The sequence below is a fragment of the Rattus rattus genome, chromosome 16, assembly GCF_011064425.1.
Source record: "Rattus rattus isolate New Zealand chromosome 16, Rrattus_CSIRO_v1, whole genome shotgun sequence".
Taxonomy (NCBI): domain Eukaryota; kingdom Metazoa; phylum Chordata; class Mammalia; order Rodentia; family Muridae; genus Rattus; species Rattus rattus.
In genome coordinates, this window is record NC_046169.1 from 1,339,048 (window position 1) to 1,355,298 (window position 16,251).

Sequence of the window (16,251 nt, forward strand, 5' to 3'; positions counted from 1 at the left end):
TATTTATTTATTTATTTTATTTTGCGGGTATGCGTGTTCGCCTCCATGTCTGTACGTGTACTGCTTACGTAGAGGAGCCTATGGAGGCCTAAAGAGAGAGGGCGAGAGTCTCTGGAACTGGGGTTGCAAATGGTTGTATCTGTGCATTGCATGTGCTCGGAGGCATCCCAGGGAGGCCGGAAGTGGGCATCAGATCCCCTCAGAGCTGGGCTCACCTGGTTGTCAGCTATCATTCGGGTCTGGGAATCGTTTTGTTTTGTCTGCGCTTTGATTTTTCTCTGTGTAGTTCTGGAATTTGCTCTGTAGACAAGGCTGGCCTTGAACTCAGAGATCCGCTGCCTCTGCTTCCCAGGTACTGAGAGATTCTAAATGCCCGGCTTGCACTGGGGAATCTTAACCTGGGTCCTCTGGAGGAACAGGCAGTGTCTCAAGCCCCTCCACCTTGACTCTGAGACACATTCGCTCCCAGACCTTGAAGCTCATGACAAAGTTTCCGCCCTGTGTAGCATGGCAGGTCTCGGGGCCGCTGCTGTGTGGAGAGCGGCCGGGACCTGTGTGATTAAGGTGTGGTAAGACGTGCAGTCACTGTAGGGGCTGCCACAACGGAAGCCTAGCGCACAACCGACTAGAACCAGGCGGCACAGCACTGCAGACAGGGCACACTGCAAGTACCTGGTTAGTAAGAAGGCAGAGGGGCAAGGCAGAAATGTAGATACAGTCACGGTTATGAAGTAGCAATGAAAATAATCTTATGTTGGGGGAGGGGTGTGCGGTGAATTAGCTTTGACTCCCAGTAGGTCACACACACTGCACCTCCCCAAGAGCTCTCTGGACTTGCGAATGAAACACACACACACACACACACACACACACACACACACACACACACACACACCAGCTAATTTTGATATACCTTGACTAGCTCAATGGCTGGGCACTTCTTAAACCTCCCACGGCACACACTTCCCTCTGGTATTCCTGGTCAACACCTTCTAAATCTATATTTTATCTTTTGTTGCCCTGTTACCCTCTGGTTCCCATTAGGAAGGTTGAGAACCTTGCCTTATAGTCTTGTACTTGGCTTTAGGATGATAGAGCGGGTAACGTGGCCTAGAGTGAAGAGAACAGTTGGGAAAGAAGGTGGGTGGGAAGCAATGGTGGCTTGAGAGACTGAAGCAGGAGGATTGTCCTGGGTTCAAAGCCAACATGGAGTCTCCCGGACTACAGAGTGCGACCCACGTCAATGAGTACTCTCATTCCTGCCGAAACACCTCACGGAACCAGTTATGGAAGGAAGGCGTCTTCATTGCAGTTCCCGTCCTGTAATAAGCACCTTAGGGGAGAAGGGGGTTTGTTTCAGCTCACGGTTCCAGGTTGCGGTCCATTACTGTGCCCTGGGAAGTTACTGGACATGACTAGTCGCGTCACATCTACAGTCAGGAGCAGAAAGAAGGGAGTGCAGGCTACATACAGGTCAGGACCCCCGCCAAGGAATCGCATTGTTTGCCCTAGGCTGCACCTTCCAGTATCAAGTAACCTCACCAGACACACCCTCGGGCCCATCCAGTGTACACGGTTCCTCGCTGAGAGTCTCCCCAGGTGACTATAGGTCATGTCAAGTGAATACAAGCCAAGCATCGAGAGAAATCATTGAGGCTGCAGGAGCAACGAGATTGTGAGGTAGATATTCAGACCCAGTGTCTGTGAGCATTGACTGTGGATTGACCACTTTCTTTTTTAATTAATTAATTTGTTTATTTATTTTATGTATGTGAGTACACTGTAGTTGTCTTCAGACACACCAGAAGAGGGCATCGGATCCCATTACAGATGGTTGTGAGCCACCATGTGGTTGCTGGGAATTGAACTCCGGACCTCTGGAAGAGCAGTCAGTGCTCTTAAGCCCTGAGACATCTCTCCAGCCCGGATTGACCACTTTCCGTAGTATTAAATATTAATTAATAAATCCCGACGTGGGGTGCCACCTCCGTAGTTCATGTTCTGGAAGGGAAGACACACGCAGCCTTCATATTTTAATACGCCTTAAACAGCACGGCAGTGGGCCACTGCCTACCCTGCACTGCTGCTCGAACCTACCTCCCACTGATAGTGAGTTCCTTCTGACTAATTCTGTGCTCCATCTTGGCTGCTCTAGACCCAGGTGGGCAGTCCTCTGGGCTGGGCTCTCTCGGCTCCTTCACATGGCGGCCATGCCTCTCTGTCCTGCACTCTCCTCCTCTTTTCCAAACTCTCCCTGCATGGCTAATCTCCTCCCATCCCATCCCATCCCAACCTCAGGAATCCTGAAAGCCCGCCTCTGCCTGTCTCCCCAGCTATTGGCTGTTGGCATCTTTATTTACCAGTCAGAACCGGATGGGGGACAGGTGCCCTGAAGCTGCATGTAGACCCTCTCCCGGAAGCAGTTTGGGGGACATGGTTAACAGTAATGGAAGCAGCCACAACTTCCCGTATGAGAGACGTGCGGTTTTTGAGTTTACGTTTATTTAGCAGCTGATTTATTTGTGAGCACATCTGCAGTGCAGTGCAGTGGCAAGCCTGTAGAGGGCAGTAAACGGTTTCCATAGTCGGTTCTCATTGTACCCTCTGGGTCTCAGGGGTCACACTGGGGCTACCCTGCTCTGCAGCAGTGCCTTTGCCCAGCGAGCCATGTCATGCCTCAGTGTGGATCTTTTATTGTCTCTAGGGATTGGCTAACTTTGGTACTGAAGAAAGATTGGTCCCACCAAGAACTGTAACTCCCAAAGTATCAAAAAGCATGAGACCCCAGTCTACAAAAGCACAGAGAGATGATGGCTCAGTGGTTAAGAGCACTGGCTACTCTTCCAGAGGTCCTGAGTCCAGTTCACAGTGACCACAGTGGCTCACAACCATCTGTAATGGGATCCGATGCCCTCTTCTGGCATGTCTGAAGAGAGTGTACTCATACATAAATAAATTTTAAAAACTTCCTTAAAGGCACAGTTCATACAACTGTGTGAGGCAGAGCTCCTGGCCCGTTTCTTCCATGGCTACAAACATTACAGAGAGTCATTTTGGACCCATCCACCATAAGACATAAATACTTGTTCCGGAGGGTTGGCTCAGAGGTTAAGAGCAATGCTTTTGAGAGGACCAAAAGCATTGGTTTGTTCTCAGCTCCCAATGGTGGCTTACAACATTCTATATCTCCAGTTCCAGAGAGTCTGATAGCCCCCTCTGGCCTCCACAGGTACCAGTCACGAGCTTGGTACACAGGTGCACATGCAGGCAGAACACCAATCTGCACTTTTAAAGACACATTAAGAAAACAAACACTTTACCCTGTACTCTCCATCATACAGAGATCATTTAAGTGTGCCGCAGTACTTTTAGCATTGGTGACAGTTTTTGTTTGGAGGGTCATTTATTTATTGACAGGGTCTCACTATATAGCCCTGGCTGGTCTTGAACTCATATCTGCTTTCTTGTGCTGGGATAAAAGGAACGCACTACACCACACTCTGTCCATTCTAATAGTTCATTGTATTGTTATTATTTGCAGTGCTGCCGTACTGGGGAAACCGAGGTCTCAGTTTGGGTCCATAGTCTCATTAGTAAAAGGATTTTTTTAAACAGGCTTGAAGCTCGAAGACAACTTTGAGAAAATATAAGGCCGAAGGGATGGTTCAGTGACTTAGACTGTGTACTGCTCTTGCAGAGGACCTGAGTTCCTAGCACACAACAGGGCAGCTCTCAGTGTCCTAACCCCAGCTCCAGCATGGCCAATGCTCTCCTCTGGCCTCCTTAGGAACCCACATACATACGCACATACATGCTATACATAAACAGAAAATAATCATCAGTCGCCCCGAGGAAGAGAGAGTGCACTGTGCCTTTTGCAGTGGAGGTCAGCAAGCCACTGCATGGTGCAGGGACATGGAGGGCCTCAGAGAAAAACCGGAAAGTCCCAGGGCAACAGGGAACAAAAGAAAGACTGGTTAGCTTTTCTGAGGACTCAAAGCTCCACCCGGGCTGTACTGAGGGAGGGGCTCCTGGAAGGGACAAGCACATTATGTCATTAAGGAGACAATTAGCCTTGCCCTCCCTGCAGCATGAGCCCTACCTCGGTGAGTGGCAAACCAAGCTGGCAGAGAAGATAATCAGCCCGTGGTGTTTTGGGTGGCTTATATTGCCAGGCCTCCTCCCAGGGACAGAGGATACCTTAGACTCTATCCTCGCTTGACCGGGAGGAAGTAGCTTTATGTTGGTGGGGCTTCGATTTAAAAACTAAGAAGTGACCCCCATTTCTGGTATTGGGAGGTGAGGAACGACAGGACATGACACAACACAGGAACAGATGGACAGGAGGTGGGTTTATCCTCGATGACCTCCAAGGTAGCTGTTAATCCCTATAACAGGTAGGAATCAAACCCTGGGCCTCGGACATGCCAGGCAAGCACGCTACCGTCACGTTATGTCTCTAACCTTTGGCAGAGGGAAAGCCTGTTTGCACAGGCACACGTGTGTAGGTCACAGGACAACTTGCAGGAGTCAGCTGTCTCCTTCCACTGTGTGGGTCCAGGGGTTGAGGGGATCAAATCCAGGTCATCAGGATTAGTACCAAAGGGACTTTATCCACTAGTTATCTCACTAGCTCTTTTCGTATACTCTAGGCGTATGCATTCCTGTATAGATTTATAGTGGTAATGTATATGTATGTATGCATGTGTGTACAAGCATATGGTGGTGTGTTTAATGTGTATGTGTGCATGCCTGTGTGTATAGCTATGTGGTGGTATACTGTGTATGTGTGTGTGTGTGCACACGTGCGTGTATGTGTGTGTGTGTGTGTGTGTGCGCGTGTATAGGTACATGGTGGTGTTTACGGAAGCCACATGAGTGTCAGATCTCTTGAAACTGCAGTTGTTACAGGTGGTTGCCCGCTGCCCTACGGGTGCTGGGAACTGGACCTGCATCCCCTGCAAGAACAAGTACTGTCAGCCACCGAGCCATCTTTCCAAGCCCTTTGCCGTTTTGTTTTTGAGACAGGCTGGCCTTAAACTCATGATCCTCCTGCCTCATCGTCCCAGTGTTTGGATTACAGGTGTATGTCCCCAAGGCCCACCATTAGCAATATTTATTAACATTCTTCGGAGCTGACGATTCCTAGAGGGGATGGTATTTATACATTCTCTTCTCTGAACAGTGTGACCTTAGCTCACAGACTAGCTAGCCATGCTGAGAGGCCCGGCAGAGGCCGCCATTCAGGTTTGTCCCATATTTGTGTGTTTAAATCATCGTGGCCTGGGTGCGGTTTGGTATGGTGTACGAATAGCAGGAAATTCCTGCCCTGACCTGAGCTATTTCCATTTATGATGGTTTTTTTCTTTGTAAATGGGTGTGTGTGCATTGGTGACATCTACGTGGCCAACCTTAATAATAACAACTGTCAGACATTTATTAACTTGACATCAGAACATTTGAGGCAGGGGTCAGTGACATCCCCACCATGCTGGGCTGATAAAAATCTTGACTGTTATGAGGGCTGGGGATGTGGCTCAGCTGTAGATTGGCTAGTATTTATGCAGTCCTGGGTTCCATGTCCAGCAGCCAATACGGTGGCACACAGCTGTGATCTGGTGCTTGGGAGACCGAGGCAGGGCTTGCAGAGGTATAAAAAGTTCTCAGCTGCCGAGTTCCAGGCCTACCAGGGCTACACAGAGAGACCCTGTCTCAAAGGGGAAAACGGGAGTATTTTATTTATGATAAATAATATTATCTAAATATTAAATAAAAAATAAAGAATTAATTTTAATTGGAAATATTTTCAGCAGGTAGTAATTCATATCTTAAGCTTCCTTCATGACCTCCCTGTCAGAAAATTTCCAATGTAACCTTAGTCTTTTCTAGTTCTGTTTTCGAGACAGGGTTTCTCCATATAGCCCTGGCTGTCCTGGAGCAGACAAAGGCAGAGGGAGATGTGTCTGGCCGGCAGTTTGGAGTCCAGAGACTGTAGCAACAGCACCCACAGGGCACCCAGCAAGGGTCACCCAGCAAGGGTCACCCAGCAAGGGTCACCCAGCAAGGGTCTTCCTGCTATTCCAGCACCTGGAGAGAGGGGCAGGCAAGGGAGCTAAAAAGGATGCACTTTTTCTTAACCAAGTAAATCCTGAGAGAGCTGGGGCCAGGCTCAGGGGTAAAACCCCTGCCCGGAATTCTCCAGTGAGGGGTTGGGGTGGGGATGCTCTGAGAGAGAGGTGTAGAACACTTACCTAGAATCTCTTAGTGAGGAACTAGGGTGTGGTTCAGTCATACAGACGTTGAAGCTGTCTTCAGTCAGTGGGAGACACTTCCATCAGTGGGAGCATGGATCCCCCTGCCCAGACCCTGAAAGGCAGCAGTTGGAATAAATAACCTTCGGAACTCTGATGTGTGTCGGGTGTGTCCGTAGAACAGAATAATGAGCCCTGCTCGGGTGTACCCTGAGGTCAGAGCCCTATGCTACACCAGGACTGACGGGCACAGCCAGCTAAGTCCGCATCCTGCCCCCAGGTCTGTGGGTCTCCTTGTTACCTGACATCCGACAACCGATCTCAGATCAATTAGCATCCTGGGTGTAGTGTCTGTGCCAAACACAGCTCCCAATCGTAGATCATTTGCCGTGAACACGCGCTGTCCTCTGCTGTTGCCCCCTGCAAAGAGCAAGCACGGTGTGGGAGAGCCATTCCTTTTTTTTTTTTTTTTTTTAATTGTTTTACCCAAAGAGAAAATTCAGTGCCATTTGTACACCACACAGTCATGGTAGGGACCAGTTTCCAGCACACCAGCCCCACTGCTCCAGCCAATACAGTCGGGGGGAGGCACAGCTCCGTTTTCTAGAAGGATCCCACCCGAGGCATCAAAACCAGCGCAGCCTGGGTACAGTGCCAAGCACCAGCATGGGGACCACACACTCTAAGGGTGGCGACAGGCAGGGGTCACCCCCTGGCCACCCTGAGCTGCCCTTCTACGGCTCTCTCCCCAGGAAATGGAACGAGAATGTCTTCTTGGATAATGAGCTATTGACCTCCAAGATTCTGTCAGTGCTGAGGCCCCAGACGGAGCGAGGCTTCAGGGCCGGTGACCTCCGCTACCCTGCCCACTTTCTCAGCTCCGGTTCTGTGTTTGCCTCTGTTGCAGCCTCCCTGAAGGAGCACCCCCGGACCGCACTTCTGTCTGATGGCAGCAGCCCGGCTCCCTCCCGGAATGTCGGCATGACCGTCTCTCAGAAAGGGGGTCTCCAGCCGACACCGAGCCCAGCTGGATCTGGGGTGCGACTTGGGTAAGCTTGCAGGGGCATGGGGTACTTTTCGGCTGGCAGGTGCACTCCCTCATTTATGCCCCATGGTAATTATCCATTAACAGATGCTTTCTGAATCCTAGTGTTGTTTAAAATTTAGCATGATCACCATGAGAGCAGTCTTCTTATTTATTTGTGTGTATGTATTGGGGCATATGTGCCACAGCAGACACAGAGGTCAGAGGACAGCTCTGAGGAGTTGGTTCTTTCCTTCTACCTGTCTGGGACCCAGGGATTGAACTTATAAAGTCATCAGTCCTGAAGGCAAGCCTCTTTAACTGGCTGGGCTACCTCACTGGCCCAGCCCATGAACATTCTTTTTGGTTTTGGTATTTTGTTTTGTTTTCGTTTTTTGAGATAAGGTTTCTCTGTTATAGCCCTGGATATCCTGGAACTCGCTCAGGCTGGTCTCAAATTCACAAAGATCCACCTGCCTCTGCCTCCCAAGTGCCGGGATTAACAGTGCGAGTCACCAATCCCCTGGCTACGCTTTCTTTTTGTAAAACCAATGTGTACCTGATTATGTTCAACCACAGATAGAGGCAGTTTGTGCAGCATTCTGGTTGGGCATCCCTGGGCAGCGCTTCCTCCTATCCCCAAGACATAGTCATTGTCTATGCCGCTCACGGCTACACAGTACCTCAAGATGGTCCTAGCAGTACAGGACGGAAGCCCTGAGTTAGTGCCACAGAGTAACATAACAGTTATGGTCCCTGATGAGTAGCCGGGAAAGGAGCTGATATTCTTTTCCCCTTGTGAAAAGCCTCTCTTGCTCCCCATTGCTATGAGGCTGTGTATCCTGTAAGTGGTCACCAGCAAAGGCACACAGACTTACTGAGTCATCTTCCTACGTCACCAGTAGCTGAGCATGCGCTGTGCCACACCCCCAGCTGCTAAAATATTTTTAAATTTCCAGAAAATGTGAGCAAGTGGCCGAGTTTCCAGACTCCTTCCCTAGCCTGCCCCTGGGTACACAGACGCAGTGGCCTCTGTTGTGCCTGTACAGCACTTGGTTACAGTCGCACCACCTGCTGCTACAGGGAAGTGACCTAAACTAAGTCAACCTTCAGTGAGCAGTTCTCTGAGGACTCACCTAGACCTCCAAATTATGTTTCTCAACTTCTTTCCCTTCCTCCCTCCTCCCTGCTCCTTCCCCTCTTCCTCTCACTGCGGGGTGGGATCCAGGGCCTTGAGCGGTCTAACATTGTTACATTGTAACAATGCGTATAATTCTAACATTGCGCTGTATCCCTAGCCCAAAGGTTTTCTAATCTTGTAAAAGATGACCTGTGACAAGTTAAAGAGTTCTACTGGAATCCAGAAAGTTCTCCAAACATCTAATTAGAAGGAGTAACAATCCCACGTGCCTTACATATCCCAAGTTTGAATACATGCCTCTTTAAGCTACTTTTGTGGTTTCTGGAGTGGGTTCTCTCCTTCCACTCCATGTGGGACCCAGGGGTTGAACTCAGGTCACCAGGCTTAGAAGCATCTTCACCCACAGAGCCGTCTCACTGGCCCTGATTTCTTTTTGTGAGACAAACATTTGAATCATTTCCACTCAGACCGATCGCTGGAGACATGGATGAAGCTGACTCCGTGTTTTTAAAGCTGAAACAGACGGCTGATGACTCTCTGTCACTCACATCCTCGAATGCTGAGTCTGTTTTCATAGAAGGTAAGCTCAGTCCTCTCTGCTCTCCCAGGGATGCCTCATGGTTCCCGGCTCTACCGGGAGAGGCCAGAGGCTCCAGCTTGAACATAAACGGGACAGGAAGATGTGGCAAGCATTCGGCATCTTCCCAACAACCTTCTGTCCTTCCCCCAGATCCTTACACTGCCTCACTGAGGTGTGAGATCGAATCAGATGCCCATGAGTTTGAGGCCGAGTCCTGGAGCCTCTCGGTGGATGTAGCATATGCCAAGAAACAAAAGAAGGAGGTGGTCAAGAGACAGGACGTCCTGTATGGTAAGGTGTCTAGGCCTGCGCCACCATGTCGGCACTCTCTTTAATTCTTCTTTCTTTGCATTCTTTCGTAAAAATAGTTTTGCGTATGGTGCCCAGCCCTGTCAGGAAATACCTTTGTCCACTGAGCCATCTTACCAGCCCTGTTTTGGTTTTGGTTTTGGTTTTTGAGATAGACAGTCATTACCTTAAACTCACCGTGTAACCCGAAATAACCTTAAACTTCCTCCACCTCCCAAGTACTTGGAATTACAGGCATGCACTGCCCAACCTGATTATGCACTGCTAGAAAGTGCCAGAGTTTTGTGCGTGCTAAGCAAGTTCTACCAACTGTGCTAAATCCCAGCACCTTCTTTTTTACTTATTTATTTTTTCTTTCTCTGATTCCACTTAAGAGTCTGAGGTATGCAGAATTGGGAGATCCGGTCGTTCGCCTCACCTCCCGCTTCCCTGGGACAGCCCTACCTGTTGTACCAGGGAGGGTTTTGTTAGCACAGGTCCCTTGCAAAGCAGCCTGACATGCCCAGACTGACTCATTCTTGCCTTGTTAGTGACGATCTCCATCTCTTTGGTCAGCTAGAACAGAATGTCATCAGCAGGGTGGCGTTTAGAGACTCGGTGAAACCCACCAACTTCCTAGTCTTAGGCAGCCTCCCTGCTGTGTCTGCAGAATGATTGAGAGGCCGGAGACTCTTTTGTTTGTGTGTCTGTTAGGCCAGATCCAAGCACCTGGTAGCCACTGGTTTCATCTCCAACCGTCTCAGATTTTGTTGTTGTTGCTGTTTTGTTTCGTTGTTTTGGTTTTTAGTTTGAGGACAGTGTGTTTGTACCCTTTTCATTCCTCCCCAGCTCCTCCTGTGCCCCAACCACCTGCTCTCAAATTCAAGACCTTCTCATACACGCTCGAGTGTGTGTGTGTGTGTGTGTGTGTGTGTGACACAGATACAGGTCCGAGGACACTTGCAGAGTCATACCTGGCTTTTGTGAGTTCCGGAGATTGAACTTGAGGTCACCAGGATTCTGCAGAAAGCACCTTTTCTCTCGGAGCCAACTAGCCAGTCCAGAGTCCTATTCTAGAAACACATTTTCCCATCTGTGAAGATTTTACCTACCTGACTTAGTTACTTATCAGAGGCTCGCCTTTTTTCTTTCTTTGTCTGTTTGTTTGTTTTGTTTTGTTTTGTTTTTTAGGCAGGGTCTCTTGGGTAGCCCAGGGTAGCCTCAGAGTTGCTTTGTATCTGAGGATGACCTTGACCTTTATCCTCCTACCCCACTGCTGGAGCTCTGGGGTAACAAGCCCTGCCTGGTCATGGGATGCTGGGGTAGAACCTGGGTCTTTGCTCACGATGGGCAAGCATTTCTCCAGCCGTGCCTGTTAACAGCATGGAGGCTACGTTTCAGCACATGAGTGGACCGCAGACAGTGAGCTCACGGTCTGTTGAAGTCTGTGATCACATATGTTCAGAGTGGTGCAGGCATCACCCCCACCGAGGCTGGAACTTCCTCAGCGTGGCCTTCTTGACACTGAGGTTGCACAGCACATTCCTAAACACTTTTTTTCCCCACAGTTGCTTTGGCTTCACATAGCACTGTGGGGAGGGGAGGCTTCTAATTAAGAAAGGCTAAAGGCCAAGTGTGAGGGGAGACACCTGCTGTTCCTGGGGCAGGAAAGACGGTTGAGCCAGTCAGTCAGCCCAGGCAACACACGGCAGAGTCAAGAGTCAGTCCTGTCTCTGCTCCCTAGCCCTTCTGAAAGGGAGCATCACAGGAGCTCCCCACCTTCCAGCCTCTGCCTCCCAGGTACTCGGACTTCAATAACGCCATGCGACACCCAGTTTGTTAAGGCGTTGAGGATAGGCTGTGGCCTCGTGCACATCCCTCCCTACTATGTCAAGAGTATTCCTTCTTTTCTGTCGTTCATTTTGCTGGGTGAAGTAGCTGAGCTAGAGCCTAGGCCCCGTGTGCACGAGGCTAGTGCTGCTTAGCTGTGGCTCCAATCCCAAGACTCTGTGTCCAAAAAAAAGGGGGCAGGCATGGAGACAAAGGCTGGAGGTGCAGCGTAGTTGGTAAAAATGCCCGCCACGCAAGCAGGAGCTCAGATCCCAGCACCCATGTGAAACACTGGGCATAGCAACACAGGCGCGCACATGGTGCTGCGTGCAGGAGTGAAGCCTGCGGGAGTGAAGCCTGCGGGAGGGGACCGCAGGTTCGAGGACCAGCAAGCTGACTGGGGAAGTGGTTTGAAGGGATGGAAACCTGAGTTGGATCCCAGCTGCCCTGTGAGAAGCTGGGCATGGCCATGCATTCCTCCTGGACCCTAGCATCAGGCGCGTGGCACGCACACACACACACACACACACACACACACACACACACACACTACTATCAGCATTGCATGACCCAGCCTAGCCAGAGCATAACATGATTCGGGGAGGGCTTTGCATGTGTGGATACACAGAAGGAGAGGTGCTAAACTGCATACATTAGTGTACTACCGTGGTGCGGTACGGAGGCCAGAGGACAACTTGTTTGGGGGTGAATCTCTCCTATTACATGGATCTTAGGGACTGAACTCAAATTGTCAGGTGGGGAATAAGCGCTTTTACCAACATAGGCTTGAAACTTTTCTTTTAGCGTGTGTGCGTGTTTTTCCCGCATGTGTGCCTGGGCACCACTCATGTGCCTGGTGCCCCAGGAATGCCTGCCGAGCATGTCAGATGCCCTAGAGCTGGGGTTACAGGTGGCTGTGAGCCTCCACGTGGGCACTGGAATCAAACCGGGGGCCTCGGCAAGAGCAGCAGCAAATGCTCTTAACCACGGAGCCAGCTCTCCAGTTACCACTGAGAGAAAGATTCATTGTGTAAGCCTGGAATTGCTTGGAATTCACTGTGTAGACCAGGCTGCCCTTGCGTTCAGAGACCTATCGACACCTCCCACATGCTGGGGTTAAACATGCATCACCAGGCACAGCCTAAGGGAGGAAAAAGGCTTTAATGGAGAATAATCAGGGAAGACGCCAAACATTGAGCTTTAGCCCCCAGCATCTACATGCACTCATATATATAAATGTATGTACACACATGTACCACACAGAGAAGGATGGAGGGGAGAGAGAGTGCTGGCATGTATATGGGCCAGCCACAGGGGCAGGGACTTGGGTGGAGAGCCAGCAGGGTCAGTCCACCTGCCGCAGGCCTACAGAAGAGTACCGTGGGAGGTAAGGCACATCTTCCCACGCCTCTGTCCCGGCAGAGCTGATGCAGACAGAGGCGCATCACGTGCGCACGCTGAAGATCATGCTGAAAGTATACTCCAGAGCCCTGCAGGAGGAGCTGCAGTTCAGCGACCAGGCAGTCAGCCGCCTGTTCCCATGCGCCGACGACTTACTGGACATGCACAGCCACTTCCTCGCCCGCCTTAAGGAGCGCCGGCAGGAGTTCCTAGAGGAGGACAGTGATCGGAATTATGTCATCCAGAAGATTGGAGATGTCCTGGTCCAGCAGGTAGGTGCTGTGACCAGGATGGGCCACGCCCTGTCTTCCTTCTCTCTGATAAGATGATGGCTCTGGTATATTACATGCCCAGCCTCCCAGAAAGCACACGGTGCCGGCTCCTGTCCACACTGCTCAGATCAGAACCCCCAAGCCCGGAAGGGCAGTCAGTCAATCATGTCTAAACACTGTCCAGAGTCGCATCCTCAGCTAGCCATCCGCCTCAGTTGGTAGAGCTCTTGCCTGGCGCGCAGAAAGCCTTGAGTGCCGTCCCTAGCACAGTGCACCGGGCCCCTAGCACAGTGCACCGGGCCCCAGCGCAGTGCACCGGGCCCTAGCACAGTACACAGGGCCCCAGCACAGCGCACCGGGCCCCAGCACAGTGCACCGGCCCCTAGCACAGTGCACCGGGCAGTGGTGGCACACACCTTTAATCCCATTCCTCGGGGCCGGTGGATCTCTGAGTTCGAGGCCAGCCTGGTCTACAGCCAGGGATACACAGAGAAAGCCTGCCTTGAAAAACCAAAACAGAAGAGAGAAAAAGATAGTCATTTATCATATGTGTGACATGTATGTGCCATGGTATGCCTGAGGAAGTCAGAGGACAATTTCCAGGAATCAGTCCTCTCCTTCTGCCATGTCAACGCAGGGGTCAAACTCAGGTCATCGGGTTTAAGAGCAAGTGTCTTTACTACAGAGCCTTCTTGCAGCCCCATTCCTCTCTTTGTTTATTTCTTTCTTTACTACTTTTTGTTTGTCTTGTTTTTATTTGTTTACCTTTCATGTAGCCCTGGTGTCCTGGAACTTGCTGCGTCCTCCAGGGTGACCTAGCAGTCACAGAGACCACCCCCTCTGCTTTTAAGTGCTGGGATTAAAGGTGTGCCACACCATGCCAGACTGGGTCAGGGTCTTTGAATGAACCTAGGGCTGACTCTTTTGGCTGGTCAGCTGCCACGGGAACCCTACAACCCTCCCGCCTCAGCCTCACTGCAAGTACAGGCTCATGCTGCCTGACTTAGTTCTTCGAGCTGTGCTGAAGACCTAACAAGCCCAGGTCTTTATGGATTTTTGCTTGTAGGACTCAGTGTGTGGCAGTAGATTGGGCCACCTGACAGTGTGGACCAGAAGCACCTGGAGAATAGGGACAGGCAGAGCTCAACACAGTTCTCGCACCCCCTCATACCTTGCACCAAGGCACCTACTAAGCTCCAGGCCAAGGAGGTGCTGGGAGAGAGGGGTCAGGGAAAATACAGGTGGTCGGCATGAGCAGATCAGCCAGGCGGAAGCAGTCACAGTTCGTTTTCTGCTAACTTTCCCACCTCCTCTCCACGTCAGTTCTCAGGAGAAACCGGGGAGAGAATGAAGGAGAAGTACGGTGTGTTCTGTAGCGGCCACAAGGATGCGGTCGGGCACTACAAGTTACTGCTGCAGCAGAGCAAGAAGTTTCAAAACTTAATCAAGGTAAAAACAAGACAGAAAGCATGCACACAAACAAAACTGCTGTGGGCACGAGGGGATGTGTGGGCGTTTGTATGGACACACACATGTGCCATGCTATAGCATCCCTGTGATCCTCTGGCTGGCCCCTGTGACCCTCAGGGCTTGCCTATGGCATGATCCTGGGATGCTGATATGACTGATGGTAAAGAGGCTCGGCTGTTACCAAGCCTGACAACCTAAGTTGAACTGACAACCTAAGGAGAGAACTAATTCTGAAAGTTGTTCTCTAACCTCCACACGGGGGCACACACACAAGACTTAAGTGAATATGTGTTTTAAAAAAAGAAAGGAATAAAGAAGGAACAAAATACTAAAACCAAACAAACAGACCCAAGTCACCTCATCGCTAAGAAGGTAAAAGCAGGAGGATTAGAAGTTCAAGATCATCGTAAACTACATGAGAGTGCAGCTGGGCTGTATATATGACCTGGGCCTTCAAAGGGCGTTAGGGGGAGCCGGGCAGTGGTGGCACAGGCCTTTTATCCCTGCACTCAGGAGACAGAGGCAGGAGGATCTCTGAGTTTGAGGCCAGCCTGGTCTACAAAGTGAGTGACAGCCAGGAACACAAAGAAACCCTGTCTCAAAAAAAGAATAAGGCAGCTGCGTCCTTTGCTGACACATTCCCGTCTCTGGTGAGAGCAGTGGAAACAGCCCCTAGAATGTCCAGCATGCTAGGCAGAGCCCCACCGCCACCCCCAGGAAACAGGTTGAAGTGCCACTTTGGTTCTCAGTCAAAGTGAGTAAATCGGGAGAGACCAGAAAGACAGTCTGGTCCTAGAGGATTCTGGGAAACTAGCATCAGCCAGGATCAAGGACCGGGGTTTGTGTGTACACAAATGTGAATACACACCGGATACCCAATTTGTGTTCCTCAGAATTAGTCCGTAACTGGTTCTGCCTTCTCTCCGTTAGCTTGTTTTCTTGTTCTTTTTTTGTTTGTTTTGAATCAGTTTGTAATGTAGCTTAGATTATCCTTGAGCTCACTACGTGGCCCAGAATGACTCTTGACATCCTGCTGCCACCTCCCACGTGCAGAGATTGCAGGAACGTAATTTCATACTCAACGTGTCTCTTTTTTTTCTTTTAAACTTTTATATTTATGTGGATATATTTGCGCCAGAAAGCCTCAGATCTCCTGGAACTGAGTTAAAGTGACTGTCAGAAAGGTTCTTGGCCCTTCTCAGAACAGTTTAGTTCTCTTAACCACTCAGTCAAGCCTTGAGCCTTTTATCCTCTTATTTTGAGACAAAATCTTGCCTGCATAGCCCAGACTGCTCTATAATTTTCTCTGTAGCACAGGGTAACCCAGAATTACTGATCCTCCTGCTCTGAGGTCCAATGTTGGATTGCACACTGCAGTACCCTCACCTTAATATTTCTACTCTTATTTTTATTTGCTTTATAGCCCAGGCTAGCCTCAAACTCAGGAGCCTCCTGCCTTGGCCTAGCCAGTGTTAGAATTTTAGGCAGGCCCCACCATACCTGGCTTAAGTTCCTCTTTAACAATTTTACTGAGTACCTACACACTTGAGGCCCTTTTCTTATTTAGAAGGCAATCTCTATCTGGGGCCATAGAAGAAAGAAAAGGGTCACAGCAAAGGTGAAAGGGCAGATGCCCCTGGCCTGGGATGCTTTAACTGACTCAACAGACAGTCGAACAGTAGCCCAGGTCTGTAATCTCAGCTTCAGCTAATGCAGAAAATCCCTCAGAATCTACACCGTATTTAAAAACACACAAAAGGGGCTGGAGAGGTGACTTAGCAGGTCTAGTGCTGCTCAGCCGTCAGGTTGAAGTCTGTGTCCCAGAGCAAGCCTGCCCTCATCCCCCACCCCCGTAACCTCAGCTCTGCCCTGCGGTGGAGTTGGGGGGCACAGGAGAACCACTGAGACTTTCCGGCATCTGGCTTGACGAACAAAACAAAACAAACAACAAATAGAAACTCCACGTTCAAGAGAGACTATCCCAAAGGGCATGG

The 16,251-nt window shown here is 50.2% G+C and overlaps 1 protein-coding gene across 4 annotated transcripts in view; it reads left to right on the forward strand.

Annotated features, from left to right (window-relative positions):
* The window catches only part of LOC116885214 (rho guanine nucleotide exchange factor 18), a 61,600-nt gene that overhangs the window by 27,611 nt on the left and 17,738 nt on the right, over nucleotides 1-16,251 (forward strand). For 2 of the 4 annotated variants that reach the window (XM_032886445.1, XM_032886447.1), the window contains exons 2-6: nucleotides 7,159-7,300; nucleotides 8,884-8,996; nucleotides 9,147-9,287; nucleotides 12,537-12,787; nucleotides 14,111-14,236. In XM_032886445.1, coding sequence (XP_032742336.1) covers nucleotides 7,233-7,300; nucleotides 8,884-8,996; nucleotides 9,147-9,287; nucleotides 12,537-12,787; nucleotides 14,111-14,236 — 699 coding nt within the window. In that variant the 5' untranslated portion in view covers nucleotides 7,159-7,232. Of the gene's footprint in view, nucleotides 1-6,884; nucleotides 7,301-8,883; nucleotides 8,997-9,146; nucleotides 9,288-12,536; nucleotides 12,788-14,110; nucleotides 14,237-16,251 lie in introns of those variants that run through there. The other 2 variants (XM_032886444.1, XM_032886446.1) reach the window with 1 other exon arrangement.